This window comes from Equus caballus, chromosome X, assembly GCF_041296265.1.
Source record: "Equus caballus isolate H_3958 breed thoroughbred chromosome X, TB-T2T, whole genome shotgun sequence".
Classification (NCBI taxonomy): domain Eukaryota; kingdom Metazoa; phylum Chordata; class Mammalia; order Perissodactyla; family Equidae; genus Equus; species Equus caballus.
This window is the reverse complement of record NC_091715.1, coordinates 7,949,795-7,976,365: the sequence shown is the minus strand read 5'-3', so window position 1 is coordinate 7,976,365 and position 26,571 is coordinate 7,949,795. Positions and strand designations below refer to the sequence as shown.

General features: G+C 38.7%; 2 protein-coding genes across 9 annotated transcripts in view; one reads left to right on the top strand and one right to left on the bottom strand.

Annotated features, from left to right (window-relative positions):
- ARHGAP6 (Rho GTPase activating protein 6) overlaps positions 1-26,571 on the top strand; it is a 462,138-nt gene that overhangs the window by 325,701 nt on the left and 109,866 nt on the right. The window contains exon 1 of one of the 8 annotated variants that reach the window (XM_070257114.1): positions 2,245-2,408. The exons of the other annotated variants lie outside the window; for them this stretch is intronic. Coding sequence (XP_070113215.1) covers positions 2,349-2,408 — 60 coding nt within the window. The 5' untranslated portion in view covers positions 2,245-2,348. Of the gene's footprint in view, positions 1-2,244; positions 2,409-26,571 lie in introns of those variants that run through there. 8 annotated transcript variants of the gene reach the window in all.
- Positions 11,753-19,043, bottom strand: AMELX (amelogenin X-linked). The gene is made up of 6 exons (NM_001081827.2): positions 18,987-19,043; positions 17,577-17,642; positions 15,607-15,654; positions 14,183-14,227; positions 13,490-13,915; positions 11,753-11,906 (listed from the first exon to the last, which is right to left on the bottom strand). Exons 2-6 carry the CDS (start codon positions 17,628-17,630, stop codon positions 11,901-11,903), a joined length of 579 nt encoding a protein of 192 aa, NP_001075296.2. The 5' UTR covers positions 17,631-17,642; positions 18,987-19,043; the 3' UTR covers positions 11,753-11,900.

The following is a 26,571-nucleotide window of genomic DNA, read 5'->3' as shown; positions in this document are numbered from 1 at the left end:
TGAGTGGTGTGCAGGTCCATGCCTGGGATCTGAGCCCATGAACCCTGGGCTGCCAAAACGGAATACGCAAACTTAACCACTATGCCACTGGGCCAGCCCCACTTAAGGACTTTTAAAAGTTGAAAATTTTTGAGACAAATCCAGAATAGGCAAAAATTACATGTTGGTCCAAAATGTGATAAATTCCAGACACTATGCATTGTAGCTAATCAGGGCCACTAGCAAATCTTTCTCTTAAGACCTTAGGCCTAATTGTAGAATGGACTGATTCAAACAAAATCTTGAGTATCAGGCAGGATGGAACTAGTTATCATTAAGAAAATAATTTTCATGGGCATTGGTTCATTGTGCCCAGGTGTGGTTTGGAAAGATAAAGGATATGGAAACAAGCTAATAATAATAATAATGAATACTAATAATTAAAATGTCAGTAACTTTAATGTAGTTCTCTTAGTGGATGATAAAATCATATAAGAATGTTTAATATTTTTTTAATCCAATGCTCTAGTATTCTCTTCATTGAATTGTGTCCTTCATTGGCATCATCTGCTAATTTAATTTTTACTTATAATAGTAAAAATACACAATAGCCCCTGGAGGCAATAATCTTATTTTTTAAATGCTCAAAAAAATAGATCCTTTCCTTCCAAAAAAAAGTGAAGGGTAACAAGTAACTACTTAATTTGAGCTCTGAGCAGTCACTGAGCTGTGAGCACCTACTGTGCTTAGGTCACATATAATGTATTTGGAGAGGGAGGCCACACGGGATACAAGAGCAACCCTAAGTTCAAAAGGACTCTCCCAAATGGGAATCATGGACATGCTGGGAAGGGGATGAAGGAGTCAGGGAAGAGCAGGCCTAAACCATGAAACTGGAGCAGAATTCTTGTCATCAGTGTCCTAGAAATGAAGCTGAGAAGAGTCCCGATGTGCCAGGGGCCAGCAATTGTAGCTCCACGCTCGATGGCAGCCCTCTCTCACCATGACCCCTGCCAAGCCACATAGGTGAATCTACAGGAGTAATGGTGACCTCAGAAGAGCCCTGTGTAATTGGGGAAGGGTTGTGGCAAAGGAATAAGAGCACTTCATTCTTCATATAACAGCTTTATTGAGATATAATTTACATACCACACAGTTCACTCTTTTAAATTGTATAATTTAATGACATCACAGAGTTATACAATCATTACCACAATCAAATTTAGACAGTTTCATCACCCGAAAAGAAACCCTGCACCCCTTGGTCATTACTGCTCTCAATCCTCCCAGCCCCCTCAGCCCCTGGCAACCACTAATCCTTTGCCATTCTCTGGATTTGCCTATTCTGGACATTTCATATAACTGGAATCACACAATATGTGGCCTTTTGTGACTGGCTTCTTGCACTTACCATAATGTTTTCAAGGTTCATCCATGTTGTAGCATGTGTCAGGACTTTATTCCTTTTCATGGTGGAATGACATTCCATTGTATGGATATGCCACATATTGTTTATCCGTTCATCAGCTGATGGACGCTTAGGTTGTTTCCACTTTGGGCTACTGTGAATAGTGATGCTATGAACATGTATGTACATGTACTTGTTTCAACACCTGTTTTGAATTGTTTGGGGTATATACCTAGGAGTGTAATTGCTGGGTCACATGGTAACTCTATGTTTAACATTTTGAGAAACTGCCCAACTGTTTTCCAAAGCATTTCACCAGCAGTGTAGGAGAGTTCCAATTTCTCCACACCCTCGCCAACATTTCTTTTTACTCATCCTAGTGGGTGTGATTTGATATCTCATTGTGGTTTTCATTTGCATTTTCCTGATGCCTAACGATATCAAGCATCTTTTCATATGCTTATTGGCCATTTGTATATTTTCTTCAGATAAATGTCTATTCAGAACCTTTGCCCATTTATAAATTGGGTTATTTGTCTTTTTATTATTGAGTTGTAAGGGTTCTTTGTATATTCTGGATACAAATCTCTTATCAAATATGTGAGTTAGCATTTCATTTAAATGATTTGTTCCCTCTGGTGTTCATATTGCATTTCTACTATTTACTGTAAACTGGTATACCCATTTACCTTAACTTTGTAACTTTCAGACTTTTTCCCCTAGTAAGTGATTGGTGCCTCTCGCCCGTGTGTGCTGAAGGAGGCTTTCAGAGCTGAGAGCTCCCCAGGGTGTCTGACTCAGAGGATCACAGTGACCCAAAGCCATTTCCCTCCCAGGGCTGCTAGCAGCACATTCCAGCCAGAGAGCCTGCCTGCCTGGCTCCTCTAGCTCTTTGAGCAGTATCCCTGTCTCCTGCCTCCTTCTCCGTTCCCACACTGGACAAGGGCTCTACTTGGGGAGGATGGGGGCTCATTTCTGCCTGGAGCTGCTGCTACTGCTGAGGTGTAAGGACCCTGGAGAGGTAAGAAGATACGGTGCGTGCATTTCAGGCTCTGTGTTTTGTGCCTCCTGCTTGAAGCAAGGCAGGACCCAAGCCAGTAAGATGTGAGAGACTTCACAGGGTAATAATCCTGGAGCAGCATCTGGGTAAGGTGGACACAAGCAGGAAAGAGTGAGAGAAGCAGTAGCTTTGAAGGGATTCACTCGGCTTGTTCCAGCACTTGCTCTCTTTCAACTTCAAAGTTCAGATGGTTCAAATGACACTTAAGATGTCTCTGTCTGTTGCTTTAGGAGAAGGTTCAGAGCCTTCAAGTCAGGCTGACTGGAATGTTACATATCATTGCCAAGACACTCATATTTTTATTGAAGGCTTAGAGCCAATTCAGTAAGGATCTGCCATTTTTTTCTGCACCTTTCCTTTTGGCTATGTTCTCAATATTTTTAAATCAACACAATTTGGCTTTAACCATGCATATCGACTTATAATGTTACTGTTGTATAGGTCTTAGTGGCCTTCTAATGCAGTGTCTTTCTGTGACAGATAAAAAAAACTGAGGGTGAGAGTGGATCAGGTTATGGCAGGGTCACCTGGCTAGTCCATGTCAGAACTGAGACTAAACATCATTGCTTTTGATCCTCTCTTTGGGTCTCAATCATTGGGTACTGTATAATGACGGATATTTGGGACAAGGGCAAACATTGCCCTTCCCCTCAATATGATGAAGGATCAAGATTCTGTGACATCTACAAGCAGTATGAGTACTGAGGTGGAACCCCAAAATGTGGTCTGACTTTTCCTTGCAGCCGCTCCATGCAGCAAAGACAGATGATTGGTTCAGAAAATCAGAAAGCCTTGGTTTTGCTGCTTGTAGCAAAATAAATAAATAAGCCTTATTTTTTATGATTCCAACTTTTTATTATTTCATAGAAAGAACCCTAAAATCCATCTTATTATTAATTTAGAATATTACCAAAGTGTTCACAGAGCTTAGATACTTGCTGGTTTCGTATAGCTACAAGTAAAAGTTTCTTTGAGTCTTTCCTAAAGAAACAGATAGTATCATATTAAACATTAGTTAAATTTTTTTAAGACATTATGGTGAATTTTTTTTAACACTAATAAGATAGAGTCACAAGCTTTCCTACAGATTGGCAATCCTTTACCTTAAACTATGTGACTATGCCATTTCAATTCATTTGCAGATTTCTTCCTCTATCATGTGCACATGGCACTGTAAGTATAAAGTAATTTAAATATATGTTAATTATTTAATCTGTTAAAAACAAAGTTACTTTTGAAGAAAATTTACTGCTCTTAAATCGCCATCATTTACAATGTGTTCAATGATTCCATTCTGAAGGAGGGCAAAGACTTCATATTGTGATTCTGATTATTTCCAGTAATAGCAACTATAAAATGAATCAACTCAGGTAGCAGTGGTTGCAGGTTCCTGGGTACCTATTACTGTTCATCAGGAACATTTTTTTCTACCTGTGGGAAATTAAGCCACAAAGGCAGTAAATCCCCCTTTGTTTTCCAACCGTCTTTGTAAATCCTGCTGATAGGAATTACACATTTAAGCAATGTTCGATAAGTAGTTTAAAAATCCACTACTGTCTTGAGAAAGAAATAGATTTTGAAGTAGCTCTGTTGTGCCTATCTTCAGATTAAGAAAAAATCATTTGTGGTTGAACCCAAGTTCCTCATCACAGGGCAAAAATGGGATTTTGTAAACCTTCCGAGCCTGAATTTGTTATTGCATGCAGCTGTGCAAATTCGCAAACATTTCCTTCTCTAGTCAGGACCCTGTGGAAGGAGCCAGTTTGGACTGCCGCCTTGATAGCTAACATTTGTGGAAGCTGCAATGCGGGAAGCTATTAAAATATTTGAAGCTTTTCATATATTTTAATCTGAACATCTGATGCCAGGTAGAGAGTATATGCCAGCAAATTAGTTCTGATTCAGTGTCACGCTAAGAATATATCAGCAGCTTTCCTATTCTGCTCATTCTCAGTGACCTTCAGGATGTCACTTGAAATGGCCTTTCCATATGTGTTGAGTATGTCTTCAGTGGGCTACCTGGGAAGGAGGATAATGGAGGGCCGAGGCCTGGATTTTCTAACAAGATGTCATTAGTTCCCACTGTAGCTTTCTCTGAGCATAGCGATGAGAGAAAGACAGCACCTTGCAGTTCCTATGAGGACTGGACTTGCGTTTGTTTGTTTTCAAACCATCTTTTGGAACCAAGGAAGGAGTGAGGGCTGTTCCTGCTCAGGTTTGCACGCACAGCTGGGATAGATGGGTTTTTCCTGGTTGCCATGGCAATGCTGCCCTGGTGTGGTAATACTTGCCTGTATTTGCAGAGGTTTCCTCCCAATCTGTGGCGGTTGACCACAACTGCAGGGGAGTTATTGGGTTGGGGGTTCTTTAACTTTCTCTACAATTATCTCCTTAGTGCATCCCTGGGAAGTCAAATGGACAGGCAAAATTAAGTGACAAAAGGAGACAAGCTTCATGACTCTGATCGAGTTGAGTTCGTATTTGCTGTTAGAAATAGACACAGGTTGCTTTGGTTAGCATCCTAGTGGCAGACAACAAATTAGTTTACCTTTCAAATTGCACTCATCAAAAACAGGACAGGGTATGTGTGTTTTAAGAAGTGACTCATTTCTTTTTAAAGTTATAGGTTTAGACAATTCCTCATCTGTAAATTGGGGATAGAAACAACTTTTCCTCTATAAGATTATGAGAATTAAATGAGCTAACATATATCATGTGGTTAGAACAATGCCTAGAATATAATAAAAGCTCAGTAAATGTTCGATGTTGTTTTCATTACTTTCATATGACAGTATGGTGGCATTTTAATGCTAATGATGGTTCTTTGAGCAGATATTAAGCACACTGACCAGTTTCTAGGTATTTTTCTGAATCTGCCTTAAGGAGCTTGCCAGGTAGTGGGGAGACCAAAGTAGAAACAAGTAGTTGTTTGAAATAGAGGCATTCCCAAAATATCCTGGGAAACCTTGAGGCCTGAGCACTCCAGCTCATGTAGACCAGTAAGAAAAGGTTCCTAGACAAGGAGACATTGAACTGATGCTCATTTATGGCCATTCTCCTGATGTGTGGTGTATGGGGGCCAGGGGAGAGGGTTATTCTCACTTGCAGGAGTATCTTGAGTTTGGTATTTGGATAGATAAGGTGTTCCATGTCCTGGATCTGTCAAATATTGTGTGTTGCCCAAGGTCTACAACAAAGTGGACCTCCTCTACTTATAGCACACTGCTTTATATTCTCCATGGCTGTCAGAGGTTATTTGGTAATAATTTCGTAACAGAAACCTTATTATATTCATCAAATAATACTTTTGGAGAGTGATGATTTTGAAAATTGTGATAATTAAGGCTTCTTAAATCCCTGCCCACTCTACGGACAAAACTACTCATTTCTCGTTATTCTGCCAAATTCAAGCAAATTCCAAACCAGAACTCTTCCCTGACAAACTAAATGAGCCCTAATCCAGTAGTTACACTAAAGGCTAATGGTTTTGGTTATTTTTCTCCTCTTTATTACTTACGTAACACAATCACCTTTAAGAAACCTCCCAAGAAATAGAGAACACACTCACTTTTAAGTAACTTCTGAAGAAGCAAATAACTGCTCTAATTTCTGCAGAATGGTTTTGATTTGGAGACATGAGCTATCTTAATCCCGGGGCAGCCATTTCTTCATCTTGTATAATTTCTTTCACATCCTGGTCACTCCCCAAACTGTTGAGATTTTTCTGAGACAGTTGATACAAGAAGTAAAAAACCCATTGTATGAGGTCCTATATCAAGTTTACCAACTTTAAGATTTGAGCTCTTGATTTTTCTTTCTCAGTTATGTTTTAAAAATGCACACAGACTTCTCATTCTTTCTGTGTGTCAAGTTCTGAACACACAACATGATTAAATGTTGGCCTTGTTTTCTAGAGTAAGGTTTCTCAACTTCAGCAGTGTTGACATTCAAGGCTAGATCATTCTTTGTTGTGGGGTCTGTCTTGTGCATTGTAGGATGATGTAGCAGCATCCCTGGTCTCTCCCCGCCAAATACCAGTAGTACCACTCCAACCTCCATCCCCACCCCTCATTATGACTCTAGAAATTGCCAAATGTTCCCTAGGGGGCACAGCTGCCCCAGTTGAGAACCACTGCTCTAGAGAAAGAGTTTGGTAAAGAAAGCCCTAAAGTGCAATTAGCTGAGCTGTGACCAATGCCAGAGTGACAAGCAAATGGTCAGAATTGGAAGTTAATATACATGGGGACCAGGCCTTACAAAGAAGGTGAAAGGAATGCATTCAGAAGGAGGAAGTCTAATACTCTGGCCTCCAATGAGCCTCATGCAACCCATGACATCCTGGTGGATTTACTCTCATATTACCCTTAAGGTGACGTTGAGAGTGGCAAAGAAGAGTCCCTGGGGATGTCAGGTAGGAGAAGGCAGGGCTCATGCAGGGTAGCAATCAGTAAGAAAGGTGTTCAAGTGACTATATGTCAGAGATGGCACATTGATAAATGACAGATGTTTGACTTTGGAGACTTTGGCTTAGAAAACTTCCATGTTATACCAAATTCTACATCATCCCTGCTTCCAATGGTCTAGTGTTCCCTTTAGGGGTCTACAGAGCCAAGAGAAGGCTCCCTTTCTGAATATAAGGATTATAGCCCTTGGCTGGCCCTGTGGCCAAGTGGTTAAGTTCGTGTACTCTGTTTTGGTGGTCTGCGGTTCGCTGGTTCGGATCCTGGGCAGGGACCTATGTACCACTCACCAGGCCATGCTGTGGTGGCATCCCACAAAGAAGAACTAGAATGACCTGCAACTAGGATATGCAACTATATACTGGGGCTTTGGGGAGAAAAAAAAAGAGGAAGATTGGCAACAGATCTCAGCTCAGGCCCAATCTTCTGCACCAAAAAGCATTTAAAAAAAAGGATTATAGCCAACATTTATTGGACTTAGGGTCCATTGACATGAAAGGACTCAGAGATGGATATTAGTCCATTTTATAGATGAGGAAATTGAGGCACAGAGAGGCTAAGAAACTTGTCCAAGTTTCTACAACAGATAGGCCAAGGTCATGATTATGAACCCAGAGAATCTGGTTGCAGAACCTGCGCACCCCGACACCACACAGGGAAGCCATCTTTGCCCTGTGTGGACACCTAACTGACCCCAAACCCCCACATTCCACAGACAAATTTGAAGCATGGAGAAATCTTTGAAGAGGAAAACAAGATTTGGCTGTTCTGAGGAAGATATTTAACATTGTTAAAAACATTTTTTAATAAAAATGAAATAAATGCTGGACCTTGGGCTATTTTTTTGTTGACCATAGGGCAATGTTATTTGTAAGAGGGCTTTACTGATCTTGATTTTTTTGATAGATTATTCAGGCGTGATTTATCAAGGCAAATGTTTTGGGGCCCAAATAACCATTCCTTTCTTCTCTCCTCAACCTCTTCACTCCTCATCACTCCAGCCCAATCTTAGTCCTCAAGTTTTATCTTCTAGAAGAGTCAGGTGTTTCAGATGAGGCCGGGATGAATTCTTCCTAGTAGGGAAGTATTTTGAGTAACTAAATTTCGGCCAATGACCCCAGCTGATAAGGCTCTAGGCCAAATGGGGGCAAAAGGAATTGTAAGCCAAATCACAAAACAATAAGTAAAAACTCCAATTAACAAGAATTTCACAACAAACATAGGCTGATGACTATTTTATTAAAGCAATACAGAACACAACTAGAGGCCACTATGTTCTGGAAATGTAGGAAATTGGTTGAAATCTTTTTTCTCTTATGATTCCCATATTAAGCTGTTCATAACTGATCTCTGTGTTTGTTTAAAATTAACACAATTGTTTGCTATTTTATATTCTTTGTTAAGTCTTGGCCTTAAATTCAATCTTGGTATTTTCAGCTATTGTTTACTACTAAGGGGCAAACTTCAGACTTAGGGGAAAAGTCAGTGTTTTCATTTTGCGTGAAGTTGGGAGAGGAGGTGGTCAACTTGACATTGCTTATAAATAAAATGAGCAACTTGACCTTTTTTCCTTGATAAAATTTTATACTGGAAGAAATGTAGTATGCCTTGGTGACGATAACTGATACAATAGCCATATAGTCTCTAAATGATTAGAATGGAGAGAAGTTTTATTTAACATTTCAAGTTACTCAAATGGTATATGTCTCCACACGTGTCCTTTTATTACAGGTAAACTCAGTGGGAGAGTATGCATGTGTGTGTATGTGTGAGCACCCATTTGTCCTATGTTGCGCTGTTGGTTTGAACCACAAAATGGAAAAGAATGTAAATATTTTCTGATGTTTACGGGCAGTCAACCACTCTAAGGGATAGACAAAGTTTGCGTTTTTTTCTTTTATCTTTCCATGAGCTTAAACTTTTGCCTATTCCCAGTGAGGCCCTAGGTCAAGGGCAGCCCTAGCCTTCTACCTCCAGTGTGGATGTGGCTGGTAGAGGACTGAAAATAAATGGCCATTCCTTCGGAACTAAAATAGCTTCTCTTACAAGCAGAAAAGTTAACTTGGTTCAACTCTGGATTTGTCTGTTCTAAAAGAAAAGTAGGGGGGAAACCATTTTGGTATGTGTGATTCAACCTGAGGAAAAGAAGGGCACTTCTACAGTTGTTAGAAATAATGGTCATCTCTTCTTTCTTGTTTTATTGTATTGCTAATTTTTGTTCCTGCTAAAGCTTATTGCTCCTTTCCCTTTCCCCGTCTTTGGTCAAAATACTTCTCTGAAAAATCAGTTCGCTGTGAACTGATTTCTACTTGGAATTTACCTGAAGGGGACCCACTAAGATCCAAAGTTCCCATCAACGAGAACTGAAGGAAGGGGGTGTGTCTGGATTGAAGTAGAAGAAAGGGAGAACAAACTTTAAAAAATTTAAATTTGTTTCTGACTACAGAAGTAATTTATGGTTATTGTGAAAAACTTGGATCTTTGTACAAACAGCTACGACTCTTTCCTAGTTTCTTTCTATGCACATTTATGTGTGTGTGTTTAAATTATTTACATGTTATGGTCATGTGTAATATTCATGTATAATTTACAGTCTTGGTCTTAAATTTTAGTTTGTCACGTTTTCTCCACTAATAAGTTTTCTTGTAAAGCATACTTTTTATCACAGTATTCCTTCAAATAGATATAAGAAATTTTAAGTGAGGCCCAGTTTCTCACTGGTATATAATGCTATAATCAACATCTTTGCACATATCTTCCCACGCATTTTGATGACTCTCTTAGGGTAATTCCTAGACGTGTATTTGCACCTCAGAAAAAATTATACTTATGTAAGCCCTCACCAACAAAAAGTGAATGAGAACAGAACAGGTTTCAAATTTGCTAGTGACATGGGAGTGTTTATGGTGAGATGAGAGTTCCCCTGAGGTGACTTACTCAACTTCGTTTGTCTCTTTAGCTTAATTTCAAAGACATAGCACAGTTTTGTAAATAATCTACTTTTGTTTTTTTACTGATTTAACAAAATGATTCTCCTTAGTCCTGGCCATATAAGCTTTACATCGTTAGAAGAGAGAATTTGCTGGCATGACATAAATTATGGGGGTCCTGATGTTGATGTCATGATCCGCTAATCAGTTATGACCCACAATTGAAAAACACTAGCATAGAAATAGAGTGTGTCATCCATCTAGAGGTAGATGTTTCCAGGCTTGGTTAATTCAGAGGCACAATGATGCCACAAACCACCTAGGGTCTTTCCAGCTTTTCACTTGTCCCTCCTGATCACAAGATGGCAGACACAGCTCCAGGCATCACATCCTCAAACAAATAAATCCTCAAACAAAAAGACAGAACAGCACTTTTTCCTAGCATGTATATATTTTTTTTAATTAGAGGGTAATCTTTTCCCCCAGAAGCTCCTCCTCTCCCAGCAGACTTCCCTTTTGGTTTCATTCATTGTTCAGTTTCCACTACAACCCATCCTAAACCAATCACTGGCAAGGGGAATAGATGCCATATTTGGTAAGGATATGGTATGTTATGGTAATCGATGCCGTAATTAGCATGGAGGAGTGGGCATTAAGTCCCTGGAACAGGGGAGGCGGCTCATCTCCCCTGAGCTCATGGAAAGTCAGACGCTGACATTAATTCCAGTTCTGCCAACAAGGAATGAATGGTGAGGAAAGCTGTTGGACAGCTAGCTAATGATGTCTGCCATATTGCCAGAATATTTTGACAATAGATCTGTCATAGTGTTAATACTATTAGACCTTCTCTTATCATTAGTTTTGAGCTTATTTTATACCTTTGGTAGATTCTAGATTCCTTAAGGGTGAGAACTTACTATTTTTACCAGGACATCGCCCTAGAGGGTGATTAATAAATATTTAATAAATTGATTAGAATTGACCCATGTCAGTTGATTAAAAGCTTTCTTACTTTTTTAATTGAATTTAAATTTTTAAGAATCAAATTATTTGTTTGAATATCAACACCCTCCCAGTAAAGTTATGTTTATTCATTCCAGAAAATGATTAAGGGGCTTTAATCATAAAGGTACTGGAATAAAGTTACTGTGGGTGGTGTGTAATATAAACCCTTAAAAGACTGTTTACAATTCTGTGTGGGTGTAGGAGGAAGAAAGGACTCAAATATAAATAGGAGTGGGGAAGAAAATTTGTATTTCATCCATTTTATGCATCTGTTAACATTTTGAAGACTATACAGTAGAATTTATCATCTTAAAGATTATGAAGTGAAAGAAATGTATAAAAAATCACTGTGATTCTCTGAAGCTACATTTAATAAAAGTTTTCTTAGGAAAACTATCTCAACAATTTAAAATTCAGTACATTATTATACATACCACATAACTTTCGTTAAAGAAATCTTTTTCAGTAGAATGGAATGAAAATACCAGATTTTGGTTACTAATGTGGTGTGAAATGTAAAGCCAGTGTTCCAAGTCTTAATTTGTTTTGTAATATGAACATTTCTCAAGAGCTTTTCTTTTTCAATGTAAAGAATTCTTCATATAAACTTCCCTTCATTTGGTTCGAGCTTAGTGACCGTAAGCATTCATAATTTTTCACTTTACCAACTATTTTAACTACTATATAAACTCCTGTTTTTTCAAAGACTTGAGATAGTATAATTAACATTTTTTCGAAAAGGAATATATTTCCTTTTATACATTTCCAAATGTCCCCATTTGCCTACAGAATGTTCAATTTATGGGTGTAAATGAGCAGTCCCTATCTTATTCAAGAATGGCCATTTATAATATGTTCTCTCAAGTGATGTGAAATTTTAAGTTTAATTCAACACAAAGACATAAATGATTTTTAAAAACATTTTATTGTTTGCTAATGGTACTTATTTTTAGTCACAGAATTTACTAAGTGATGATAGGCACAAATCATTGTGTTCTTGTGTCATTCTGAAAGCAACTGAAGTATCTGCTTCAGTTCTCTTCTCAGTTTCTGATCTTTTAATCCTGAAAAAAAAATAGCAAAAGGAACAATTAAAGTAATTTACAAATATTCCTAGTGAGTACCATTTACAATAACACATATGGCTTCAGTTTTGCCAAAACGATGTACAACCATTTAAGTTGAACTGCATAATTTTCAAAGTTTCTTTGTTATCTCATTGTCATTAGTTATGAGGTGTCCATGAGGAGGAAGGAGACTCCTGCCTTCAGGACACTTAAAACTATTATTAATAATAAAATAACAGTTGCTACCTTTTATTGAATACATCCTGCATGCCAGGCTCTACGTTCATCACTTTATTTTCCATAAAACAACTCTAAGAAGCTGTCAATATTTATACTCTAATTTTACACAGGAGTTTTAAAGAGTTCAAACTACCTGCCTGAAGTCACCTTTCCATAAATAGCTCTGGCAAGGTGTGAACACATTATAAAGTTCGTGGCCTTAATTATTAATAAAGAGGCAAATAAATGCATTTTCTATACAAAGAGGGAACATGTACCTTAGACCAGAATAATCGACAATAGGCACCAGAGTATTTGAGATACAATCAATTTTCAAAAATTCTGTCCCATATTCTCTACAAGTATGCTCATAATTGTGAAGCCATATATTGCATATATTATAATTTTTTATTGGGAAACTATGGTATTTGTACTTGGACAGAGGCTTGAAATTATTTGATTTAGTCACTTTCATTTTAAAGAAGGGAAAACACTCATAAATTTTAAGTAACTTGTACAATACCATCTCCTTTTTGGGAGCAAAGCCAGAACTGGAACCCAGGTATCCTGGCTCCCCAGCTAGGTCACTTCCACGTCACCCCTCACTGCTTCTCAGTAGAAAATCATCAGTAGCATTTATAACTTGGAATTACATTTGGATACATACATATGTAGAATTACACAATCCTATATACACAGAAGTGTTTATGGATATGGATAAGGGTCATTTATTTTATTGGCTATTTCCCACTCATTTGGCAGAACTTTCTGTAATGGAAGAAAATTTTGTGTTTAATTGTGAAAACTTCTTGCTAAAAGCTTAACATATAGAATCCCAGCACTGAAAAGGAATCTAACAGTCTGTCTAGTTCAGCTTCTTCCAAGTTAGATTAAAAACCACTTTAGATAGATAATCTTCCTTTAGGTCTTTAAAGAGATTTTCCACTTACCTTTTGTAGCCTTTTGAATATTTGCATCCCCTCACTTTCAAAAATTACCCCTTTATATCTTCAGTGCAATTCTAGCCTATTCTTGCTAGTCAAACCCTTGAAAGATAAGAACTGATATTCCCTTATATTGTTGTCCTTAAAATTAATGGATTTCAGTAATATATGTTCTGGTAGGAATTGAAAATAATTGTAGAATTTAAACCCACCATAAAAGCGATGGTCTTAATTACTAAGCCATGTAGATAAGCTCATTCATAATGTAAAATTACAATACATGCTTGGACTAATAGAGTCATTGACTTGTAGCTACTGAAACTCTAGATTCCAGATTGTTTGAGAACTTAGAACTCTGGGGACGAATTTTGCTTTACCATTTTCACAGGTGGTGTAGTGGCTTCAGGGTATACTCACCACTTCCTCCCGCTTGGTCTTGTCTGTTGCTGGCCAAGCTTCCAGAGGCAGGTCAGGAAGCATAGGGGGCAAGGGCTGCAAGGGGAATATCGGAGGCAGAGGTGGCTGTGGCGGCAGGGGCTGGATGGGGTGCAGAGGTGGCTGAGGCTGGATGGGCTGGTGAGGCTGCGGCTGGACAGGCTGGGGGTGGAAGGGCTGCTGGACAGGCGGAGGGAGGTTTGGCTGGTGGTGTTGGGTTGGAACCATGGAGTGTTGGCCAGGAAGTGGCATCATTGGTTGCTGGGGGACCACAGGGTGCTGAGCCGACACCATGGGGATATGGTGATGAGGCTGCAAGGCGTGATTTGAGGGATTCTGCTGGGACAGCACGGGGATGATTTGGTGGTGCAGCCATCCACCCATGGGTTCGTAACCATAGGAAGTGTACTGGTGAGAAACAAAGAGTCAGGTTTACCATTGGCTCCATTGACTTCCAACTGGAGAAGTAGCAATGTTTTCTTTGTTATTATGACAATATGAATATTTATTCATTTTTCCTGTGCAAGAATTTCTAACTATGTACACAGATATGAGCTTTTACAAATTACATTTCGCATTAGTGTCTGTATGTGGCATAGATATGTTATTTTACTTAAAAGGGAATTGAAATGCATGATTTATATTTTAAGGGAATAAAGAAAAAATTCTACATACCGGCTGCCTGATCAAGCTCTGGTACCACTTCAGAGGGGTAAGCACCTTAAGAGAAAGAGACATTAGAATACATTGGTTTTAATTTAGTTACATGAAATATAGACTCGCTAATGCAGTCAATACTGTCAATACTGATAGCCTGATAATACGAGTTCTATGGAAGAAGGAATAAGGTAGACATTTGTCAGGTGTTTCATAGTGTTAGGCGCTACGTTATGTTGATCACACACATTTTTCATGTTTGCTCACGTACCCCGAGGCAAGTATCATCACCCTCACTTTTACAGACAAGTTCTTGGAGAGTTAAAGAGGTTCATGAGCTTGACTGAGGTTACAAAAGTATTCATTCTGTTGAATTCCACAGCTCCTGCTCTTCTTTGCAAGAGCAAAACAAAACAGAAAAATAAATGTGACATAACATTAATTATATCCTTTTTTGATTTGATGTCACAATGACAAAATAAAGGAGGCAGAAACACTGTCCCTCATCCTAGAAACATAGGTTTTCTGGTGAAATATGTCAGCCTTTTAAGGTTTAACAGAAAATCTTGCCTCAGATTCTTATTTAAATTTTTCCTCAGTTTGTATGAGTAACAGACTCACAGATTGTCATCTGAACCTATGAAAGGAGTAATGGTTTCCATTCCTTTCTAAACAGTATATACTTGCTTAACGTCAGGTGCAGGGACTCCTTCATATAGCAGTACAGCATTTGAGATCAATACAACAATTACTAACCTTGCTTAAGTAATACTTGAGCAAGTGCTTTTATATCCCTTTACTATTTTGCTCCCCCCAAAATATTTTGAAGTGTGGGTATTATAAATATCTCCCTTCTCCAGATGAGGAAACCAAAATTCTAAAGAGAGAAAATGATTTGCCCAAGGTCACATGGTTTGTATGGAGTTGAGGAGAGCCTCAAACCCAGTTTACAGAAATCTCATGCTGTCCATTACTCTGCAGAATGTCTCATAGACCACTTCTTCGCTAATGTCTCAGTAAAAACAAATGAGGGAGACACATAGAGTGTGAACATTTTAGAATCAAGAGTGTTCTAGCTGGAAAGGATCTTAAATAACATGTCACCAGATCCCCACATTTTACGGGCTGGGATAGAACAAAGCTGTTCAGCCAGACTTCACTTTCTGCCCTACCATCGCAGCCCCCCTGAGTGGTAGTTCATGATGGATAATTTTATAGCCATGTAAGGAGGAGAGACTGAGTCAGAGAGGCCAAGTAGGAGTGTGCTGGGGCAATGCAGGCTTGAGGTGACCCATCAGGGCTTAAACCGGGAAGCTGGTAGTGGGAACTGAAAAATTGGGACTGAAAAACATCTTGAATGAAGAATCAACACACTATTCTTTACAGAGCCCGGGGCATTGTTAACTCAAACAATGGTCAAAATTAGTAAAGAGAAAAATTACCTCATAGCTGAAGTTGATATAACCAGGGTGCCCAGGATGAGGTGGTAGCTTTTATAGGGAGGGGGAAGGAGAAGAAAAAGAAAGAGGGAGAGGGAGAGTGAGAGTGAGAGAGAGAGAGAGAGAGAGAGAGGAAGAGATTAAGTCAATATGCAATTGTTCACATTAAGAGAGACTGAAGCTACTTTAAAAAATCCATATAGTGCAGAATATATTTGAGGTCTACTTTTAGTTTGAACATGTACACTGTGTAGGAGAGGAGCCCTCTTATTTTAAAGAGGTCCAGAGCAACTAAATGACTTTCCTGGCAATTGTAGTCCTATGGTGGGAGACCTGGAAGTAGAAACCAGCACACATTTATCCTCCAGTGATCTTCAGACACCCCTCCATCCATGTTGTTAATTAATCCAACTCTATCCCACTCACCATTTTACTTCTTGCTGAAATTCACTCCATGTTGGGAAGAGAAATATGTTTCTCTTAAACACTTACGAAATACCAACAAGAAGAGAATTGTCTCACAAAACTTCCTTTACAGCTCATGAGGTGGATAAGTGCTTAAGTATCAAAGAGATTCCTCATACTTGGCATGCAAAGTAAATAACATCAACAACAACAAAAGAAACAACTACGTGTGAATTATTGATGAATGTGAGAACAAGATGGATGCAGTAAAGTGGAAACATAATCCCGCGGAAAATGAGTTGATTTATGAAGTTTAGGCCAATTCTTTTTGTTATTCTGTCAATGTTTTTATGGCAGAAAAATTTAAAAGTTCAATATAAAAAGCAGCCCAAATAATTATCTAAACCAAGACTGTCTGCACTTTCAATAGAAGAGGCCAAGTGACTGATGCCTACATTGTGGAATTCTGGTTGGCCCTGGAGTAGGGAGAGGGAGGAGAGAGAATCACGCAGAACGTCTCCCTCAGACATCGAGCTGATTAAGGCTCTATTCTTTTAGAATGCTCGTTTTTCATAAAAGAGTTTATTTGCCCTCATCTGAGTGTGAATTGTTTCAGTCAGGTAACTGCTTTTCCTATACCGTCTTGATATAAGCCCTCAGAGAGTAGGGGTGTTGAATTAAGGAGTGGAAAAAGGGCTGAATTTGTAATGCAAGGACCTAGGGGACTAAGGATTGCCACAATGCAGGATTTTAGGAAGGCAGAGGATAGAATCTTGGTCTTGTGTGTGAGAGAGGAAGAGAGGAGGCAGATATGCAAGCTTTGCTGGCTTCTGGTTGTATCAACTGCTCTTCATGCCACTGTAAAGCATATGGATCCTGCTTTGCCTGCATGTGATCTAAGCTCTCTGACCTTATGTACCTATGTCTGGAGAGAATGGGTCAGGCTTCCTGGTCCTTGGTATATTTGAATGTAAAATATAACTATATGTATTGGGCATAGGTAGAATTCTGGACAACCACATGGAAGTCATGTGCTTAGCAGATCCACCCAAAAGGATGAGGCCTCTGAGAACAGGAGATAGTTCCAGAAGGGAATTCATAACACAAAAATCTTACCCTCTGAAGGATAACAGCAGTGGAGCTTGGAGGGAAGGAAGAGATTTGGACACTTGTGAGAAATTGGGTTTTAGAGGAAACTGTCATTTTTGTAGTATTTGCCTAAGGCTGATTAAGCACTTTCTCTGGAGGCCTTTCAAGGCTTCCTTCCAAAAGTTTGCTCCACCTAGAGATGGGCGATGATATTTACAAGCTAATTGTTTCAACAGAATATCCTGGGGTGCTTGTTAAAATGCAGAGTCCTGGGCCCCATCCCAGATGTACTGAATCAGAATCTTTGGTGAAGGCATCTGAGAATCTGTTTTTTTATAACAAGCTCTTCAAAGTGTTTCTTAAACTCAGAGACATTTGAAGACATCTGATCTTGTACTGTCCTTAACGCTAAAGTTTACCAACCGTGGAGCAGATTTGTATTTCCAAGCTTGTGAAATTGGACTTTGATCTATACTCACGGGCATAGCAAAGGCTGCTCCCAGGAGGCTGGCAAACAAAATCCAGGTCCCCATTTCTTGATGGCCCTGAAATATAAGTCAACATTCACTTTTCTTATCTCTTCTCAAATATCTCCATAATTAATGCACCATAAAACCCACATAATCCACATTAGTTTGTTACTAGTAGAAAAGATGAGACAATTTTTTGTGAGGTTACTTCATTCATATGTGATTTCCAATTCTCAGCCCATTTTGTTGTTTCTGGAGTCACAATAGTGATAAAGATGCTTTTCATTTAGGTTGAGAGCTAAACAAGTTGTAGGGCGGTGAATAATCTAACATCACATGATCTTTGAATGCCATTTTCCTATACCTGTACAGCCTGTAGAGATATAGATGCTAAATGTAGCTTATAAGTCATGATTAAAAGAGTAGAGTTGGCTCTAAAAGTTGAGGAGATCATCCAGGTGCACAGTATTTTATGCTTTTAGAACCAGGGAGTATAGAAATGTTCTTTTGTACAGTCCACCTGGGCATTGCTGCTGTTACAAGCAAAGACTAACCATTCAAGAAAAGACATTAAGTACTTTGCCAAAATAGAGTAAGGAAGGAACGGAGTTTAATTCCAGGTGTTCTGACTGGTAGGACTTCAGGCAAGATCCTCAAGTAACATCTCTGAGCTCCAGATGTGGAGCAAAAGATGTGGTTGAACAGAAGGGAGAGGACAGTGCTAATATTTCATTATTATTCCGTGAATTTTGAATGACTTCTACTTAAAAGATTCTATATTTACTCGATGGCATCTTTCTTTTATTTGACACTGCCCTGTAATTATTCCACAAATAAGACCCTTGGGACATGAAGCAAAACAGGTCATCCTCAGATACATGCATTACTTTGTGGGGCAAATTATTGACTAACTTTGAAAACCGTCAGAAGAAAGATCTTAAATTTTGCATAGGAAGTGAATATCATGTGTGATAATGCTGGCTATGGAAAGTATACTGACGTTTTCTACCTACTAAATCTATTTTTTTAAAGGTTGAATTAATGAGAGAAAACATTTAGTTGATGGTTCTATTTGGCGTAATTAAAATAAATATTTTTAAAGTAGTGGATCACAGCAAGAAAGAATTATTTTATCTTAATTGATAAGTAATTAAAATAAATATTTTGCCGTGAAATTTGGCCCTGAAAAGTGCCTTAGGATTCTGGAACTAAAATTTAAAGAAATATAGAAAAACGCTATGCTGCATTAGAACATAAAAGAATTTATTTAAGCAGTCAGAGTCTAATTTAATTATGATCAAACTGAAGAAGTAACTCACTATTGACAGCATAAAGTATTAGAAATGCAGAATACATTTGCATCCTTTGAACACGAGATGCAGAGAAAGAAATAAGCACAATAAAAAGGATACCACATACCTTTGAATATACGTATTCGGAGTAAGTTTCTGTCTGAAACTCAGGGATGCTTGATCCTTTAGATTTCTTCCAACTAAGGGCTCAATTTATATCATTCACGGCATCAAGAAAAACCAATCAGGTGTCTGGAGGAAAAATGTGTTGAGTATAACTCAAAATCCCTGTATCATGAATTTTTAGAAGCTGTGATCAAACATAAGGCTGTATGTTGTGATTAGTGCATATAGACTCTTTCATTATGGACAATAATAGGTTTAACAGGCAAAAAATTTCATCAGGCTGTTTTTAAGTCAGCAAGTAAGTTGACTGCCCATGCTGATATATTCAAATTTACTTTTAAGAAGCAGCTATGTCATTGTCTGTTCCCTGGTTCTAGCAAACATAACATCATTCTTTACAAAAAAAAGTTAGATGGTTGAGTTTCTCTAGTGTAATCAAGACATCTCCTAGGGTTCCCCAGCCCTTTCAGATCAGGATAAATTGATTCAAGCCCCCATTCTGGTAAAACCCCAAAGCTCTCCCCAATATTTCTCTGAAGGATTATAATTTCGGGGTTACTACTCTCTATTTTCTACTTCCATTGAAGGTATTTTCTCTGTTCCCTGTTGCTATTCCTTTATCACCATTCTGGTGTCCACCAAAAGAGGGGACAAAGTTCCTTCTCTTTGGCTCCATCCTGCAACCCATCTGCCATCCAAGCAACTGTAAACTCAAGGTTATCACAGTAGCAAAGTGTTTACTGAAGATCTGAAGGACAGGGAAAGGAACATATCACACAGCAGACCGCAGACTTAAAAATGCATGTTGATCTTTGCAAACAAAAATGCATCACTGGGGATATTGCCCTGGTTCCCCCATACCACATAGCAACTCATCCTCTGTCAGTATGATGGCCCTTCCTTGCCCACATCCTTCTGGCCCAATCCTGCTTTCTCCTATAAACAAATCCAAATTCCTCTCTCTTTCTTTTCAGAGCTTCTTAACTGTCCCTTTAGTTGCATTGTCCCCATGTCCTCAGCAGCCTCTCTTTTGCCTAAATAACAGCAACCAAAGCCCTTCTCTAAGAAGACCTCTGATCTAGCTATTTAAGTTCATGTGTCTTTTACTCTTCTACCGTAGTAAAGCATATGGATTTTTTCTTTTATTCTAGAACTTGATCAATTAAAAAGCAAATCTGTAACTAGTGTTGAGGTAGCTGATGAATTGCCTACCAATATTAGATCGATAAAGGAAATCCTGAACACGTACTCAGATACTATTGGTGGTATAGCAGGATCTCTTTGACTACTTGAGCAATATTTTTAAAGTTTGTGCATGTACATATATTTTTATATAGATGGTCCACATTGGTTGAATTAAATACAAGGAGGAAATATCAATGAAAGGCAATGTAATATTATTAAGAGCTAGAGCTTAGACTTACATGGGTCCTGACCCCAGCTTCATCAAGAGTTGAGGACCCACTGACAAGATATTTAGCCTGTCTAAGGCTCAGTTTCCTCATCAGTAAAGTGGGGATAATAATTGAATCTACGTAGGAGGATTAGTGTGAAAACTAAATAAGAGACATCACTGGGAGAAATGAAAAGTTATTTATCACCTTCTCTAACCCCATTACTTGGCATACAGTAATTGTTTAAAAAATCCTACTGAATAAGATTCTAAGATGATCTTTGGGGATAAATCAGTAAGAAATGAATAACCATCATGAGGAAAGGTAGACTTTTCCATCAGAGAGAGAGATTGCAAAGAATAAAGTGAAAAGTTTTAACAGGCAAAATGTAGGAGTGAAAGTAAACATAGAATATGGTTCTAAAAGCAAATTGTGTCCAGGGTTTGCATTTATTTATGAATATATTTATTGATGAATTGTATATCAGAGGCAAGAAGGAGTCCCTTTGAAGGAAGTCACAAAATAGATTTTATGGAGAATTGGCATCAACTTCCTTGGTGGAGGAGCAGATGGGGGCATGAGCAGCGAGGTAGTAAGCGAGAGTAGGAGGGAGAGGAAGGAAAATGTAGAGCACATTATATTCTTTTTCAATCTTTTTCCCCATTTGATTTAATTATTTATATATATTGGCGTGCCTAAAAGGATTCAGGATATATTTTTTCCTACAAAATTGTGGTTAATCTTTAATAATTGTCATTGGTGAGCTGCTAGCGGTCTTGTAGTTTTAGAAAATTTATTGCATTACTTTGTCTCACCTTTTAAGAATGAGAGTCATCTATTTGGTCACAACGATCAACAGAATGCTCCCTTATTGTCACATTAATTTCTCTGGTCCATTAGGTCGGGAGTTATTGCTAACTCACCGTGGACAGTTGTTCAGGCTTCGATAACCAATACAATGGAAACGTCGTGGTTCTTTCTATTTATTTCCCCCCACTACATATCCTGAGTCATAAAGTATTAAAATATGGATCTCTCTGCTTGAAATCTCTTCCACAAATTTAGGTCCCACATATGCAGTTTGAAAGTTACTCAATGTTTTGGGGAAAAAACCCCAAAATTTCAACTGAAAAATTTTTCCTATAAGCAATTATTTCATTTATGAATAAGTTGACTTTATAAAAGAAAACAGAATTTGCTAGTCTATTTATTTTGTTATGTAGAGGCTATAACATTTCCAAAGCTGTGTTCTTGTTTTTCTTGCTCTTTGACATCAAATATTTTCTTCTCTTTTTAAAAAATCACTATTTTAAAATGGATCATAAGTACAAAATATTTTGTTCTATGGCAATATCTGTGGAACAGCTGCACCAATATGGCCCTAGGGTTTGTCTCCATTCACTTATGCATTTGTTCCAAATATATATGGTGAATACCTATGAACCTGAGACCATTGTGTTCCTATGGGGGACAAATACACATGAATTTAGTACTGTTTCTAAAAGCTTTTCTCCAAAATGATGAGTGGATAAACTTCCTCATAAATTATAGGTTCCCATTCTTGCTTAGTGAGAAGGAGGAGGGTCCAAGAAATGATTATAAAAATATCACATTTGGGGCACCTTTTGGTCCAGAAACAGCTGCTCTAAGTCCCTCCTGAGGCCTGTAGGATCAAGCAGGCTGCAAAACATGTACTTCATGTGGAATGACCTCAGGCTGGGAAGTCTTCTACTCCTTTTGGCACAAATCAGGAACCAGATGGTTCCTGTCCGCCAGTGGATGGAGATGAGGAAAGCATGGTTAATCCCAGGCAGCAAGAATCTGACCCACCTCCATTACACCTCCTCATTTGGTCCCAGTCATATACTTTTAATAAAGAGAGGTAGTCAAGAGCCAAAGCAGTCACGGGCTCCGAGAGGAAGCAGGTCTTAAATATCTTCACCTCCTGCAATGCCTGACCTCAGACAAATAGTAGGCACTCAAAAACAATTATATATATATATATATATATATATATATATATATATATATATAATTTTTGTGTGGTGCTTTATACTTTAAAAAGCTCTTTTGGCCGTGTTTTGTAGTGGTTATTCTTTTTCTTGACTTGCAGCACATGACATTTTGCTGTTTCCATGTTGCTTGTGCTAGCAACTTCTCCCCTTCTAATTTGCTGCTTCTGATTTAAGTGTGCTGGAAAATCATTTGCCCAAACTTGTTAGGAGTGTATGTGGACTGCAAGTAAAGAGATGCTCTAAGCAGAGGTAGCCTGGGAGGCTCACGTGTGAGAAAAGCTCAAAATTTTCAGTCTTATGGCATTGGTTTTTGACTGCTAGGAGGATGTTTCATTTTGTTTGGGGCTTTTCTCCCTTTGCTTAACTTCCTGGTTTTCAGCAGTGGTCAAGGTATGTGCGTGATTTGGGGATGTCAGATGTTTTGAGTTCCAGTAGCCTTTCTTATCCTCTATGGGAGCTCAACTCTTACATCTTCTTTTAAAGCAGGTCCAGGATTGTCCAATATTCTGGAATAATTTCAAGAATGAGCAATCTTAAGTAACTGGAGCCAAAGTCAGCTTTTAAATGTTTCTTCTGTAGACATTTACTTATACGAAAATATCATTCTGGTTTTTTACTGGAGTGGAGTTGTACCCTCTTCCGAACTTAGGTACACCACCACTAATTGATTCCAATAAATACTCTGACTTCCCTTTGCAGCCCTTGGAAGTCAGGCACTGTGTCTTATACTTCCCTGGGAGCTCTTTGGTATCTAAAAAAAAAATCTCTTTTACAAAGTAGGTGCTAGATAAATGAACCAGTTAATGACAAAAATATAAAGAAGTTATCCATGACATTATGAAAATATAAAAAATGTCCTTGATCTATGTAGAGTCTCCATAGACAAGGAAATCTTGCAGTGATTTGGATGGGCCTTTTCAACAGCTAAGACGGCTAACTCAGCATTGCTTTCAGCTGCTCCTATGGACTTCCGTGCAAATGGCCTCTGATAAGGATCTAAAAATGGGAGATGCTATAGACTGTTTAGAATCTATTATCCTAACACCCTTATTACATTTGGCTCTGACCTGTCCGTTTAAATTGTAATATACTACAAGCAAATATACTGTGATAGATACACTTGATTTTTTTATTTGTGACAATTTATTTGCTTAATGTAATCAAGCTTTATTATTATTATTAGCCTTCTAGAATCACTTCAGCCCAAGGAGTAATTTGAAAAGAATAACAACAAAAAACTCTCACTCACCCACATTTACATACTTTATTGATTGCAAACTATCAGTACCTGTGCCAGAATATGCTGGAATTAATTATGCCTTATGGCTGGTTGTTTGAGGCTACGAACAAAAAAAGAGATCTTCTACCGGCTAACAACATTTAGTAAGTGAGTAGACTTGGGAGAAGAAGCATGAGGAAAGCAGTAACAGAGGAAGGAACCAGAAAGAAGAAAGGCACATATGAGGGGAGGGAAATGCATTGTGATGGTACTCAAGATGGTCATCAAAGATGGTGACAGGCTTAGCAAACCACAAGCGTCCTGAAAAAAAAGGAGGAAACATATTAATAAAGCAATAGGAAATAAAACAGCTATGCAGTAAAGGGATATGGTCCTAGGATCACAAGCCCTGAACTTATCTGTCAAAGGCCAAAATTGTGATCTAACTTCGACAGCCGTTATTGAGCACTTAGTATATGCCTAACACAGTCATTTGCCTTGGAGTTCAAAGACAAATATGATAGTGGTCCAGTTCTCAAACAGCTCACAGCTGCTAGAAGAATTCTCCACTGTGAGTTGGGGCGGAGAAGGCCTGGAGTGGTGTTAGAACGAATCGTCCTTCTCCCCTTCAGGAAGCGAACACACTCTGTGCTTATGTCTGTGTTTGCGGATGAGTGAGAAAGGGCTGAGGAGGGAGGAGAGGCAGAGAAGTCTCACCAGAAGACCTCGGAGGCTGTGGTGAAGGTGGGCCATCTAGAGTATTCCAGTAGTTCTTTGGCTGTGTTAGGAAGGGGCATATTAATTATATATAGGACCACTTCAGTCTTTCAGCTTGAAGGCCTATACTTTCTACTTCTGTGGTAATTGTGTGTTAACTGATATGCACACATTGAGTCATCAGGGAAAAATTAAATTTTAGCCAGTGTCTGCTGTTGCCAAGGACAATACAAAGTAAATACAATTGTTTATGAACTAACATGTAAAACAAAACGTCTACCAATAGGCGGCTGGTTCAAATCAACTATGGCACATATAACATTCAAAATGACTGTCCCAACCTGTATTTGTTGACATAGAAGGATGTTTGTGACACATAGTTAAGTGGAAAAAATAGATTTTTACAGTTTTATTTCTCAAAAATAATTCTCTTCCTCTTCCTCCTTCTCTTCCTTCCCTCCCTCTCTCTCTCCCTCCCTCTGTCTCTCCCTCCCTCTGTCTCTCCCTCCCTCTCTCTCTCCCTCCCTCTGTCTCTCCCTCCCTCTCTCTCTCCCTCCGTCTCTCTCTCCCTCCCTCTCTCTCATTCTTCCTTCCTCCCTCCCTCTGTCTCCCTTTCTTTCCACTTGGGGAGATATTCACCAAAATATTAACAGTAGTTTTCTAAGGGACTCATTCCTGAAAGTCTCTGGGAAGCCAGAGTTTCATCTTATTTCTTTTAAATAACCCATGAATGGAACAAATGCAGGGGAGATACAAGAAGTTTGAGGCATAATATTTCTCATTCATGTTCAGCAAGAGTGATGAGTGAGTGGTGATGCTAGATCGCCCATAGGTCCTGGGTTTATTTAATGTTCCTTCTCAGGGGGGAAAATAGCTGAGCATAAGAGAGAAGACAAAAAAATGATATTTTTTTAAAGTGATAGGGTTCCTTTTAGAGCACTACTACAAAATATCTTAATGATATAAGCATTCACAGAAAGAGCTCATGCAGCTTATAATTTGAAAGGTCTGTAAGAACTTGCTAAATATGTGGTGGAGTAATTTTCAATAAGGGAAATTATATGCAGAGGGGTAGTGTGTTGTTTGGGTTATAATTAACTGGCAACTGTCGAGAGTGAAAATGTTACATCTGTGTTAACAGAGGTAACACAGTAATGTAAAAGCAAGCACTTTTATTTCTGCTTATTGGGCAAAATACGCCTAAGTAAGTTGCACTTTCCTAGTGGGCCTCGATGTACACATACACAGATTGATAGTTTCCAAACAAAAGCAATATGCTATGGTGGAGAGAACTTGTCTTTGGCAGGATGGCCTAGGTCAGAATTGTGGTTGGGCCGCTGACTCCTGATGCCTGACTTTAGCCAGTGTTCTTGACTCTTTTGTGCACTTACCTTAGTGTCTGGAAAATGGGGAAATATCAGTAAGGGAAGCAAGTAATGTCATTCAGTATACATTGGACTCTTCTTAGATATCATTTACAGTATTCAGAGTGACAGTTTTAGTAACTGCTCAAGGAGAACAGAGAGCAAATTTGAAGAAACAAAGGAAATAGTTTGCTACCCAAAAGGTTGGAAATTATCATTCTCACATATTTATTATGCAGAGTTTCTTCTATTGTTCTTGGACAGAAAATCACATTGTTACACTTTAGTAGCATGCCTTTCTTCATCTCTTGAGGAACTGCCCACAGAGACATAAATGTAAAATGTCAGAATGCTATTTTCACATGATCTGCTAACTCTGTAGGGAACAAGAAATATGCGATAAGACCTGAGGATCAGCGATGTCACCAATTCTGGCTGTGTTGTCGTCCCTGGTATCCATTCCAGGTATTGTTTTATCTAACGGCCCCTTGAACATAGACAGAGCCCAGAACTGCTTTTCAACTAGTATCCTCTTCATCACATCCCTAAATTATATAAAATTCAGTGATAGCAGTTGAGAATTATTTCCACATCTCTATTTAAAAAATCACATCATGGGGGCTGGCCCCGTGACCGAGTGGTTAAGTTCGCACGCTCCACTGTAGGCGGCCCAGTGTTTCGTTGGTTCGAATCCTGGGCACGGACATGGCACTGCTCGTCAAACCACGCTGAGGCAGCATCCCACATACCACAACTAGAGGGACCCACAACGAAGAATATACAACCATGTACGGGGGGGGGCTTTGGGGAGAAAAAGGAAAAAAAAATAAAAAATCTTTAAAAAAAAAATCACATCATGAATGGTTTGGATGCTTAG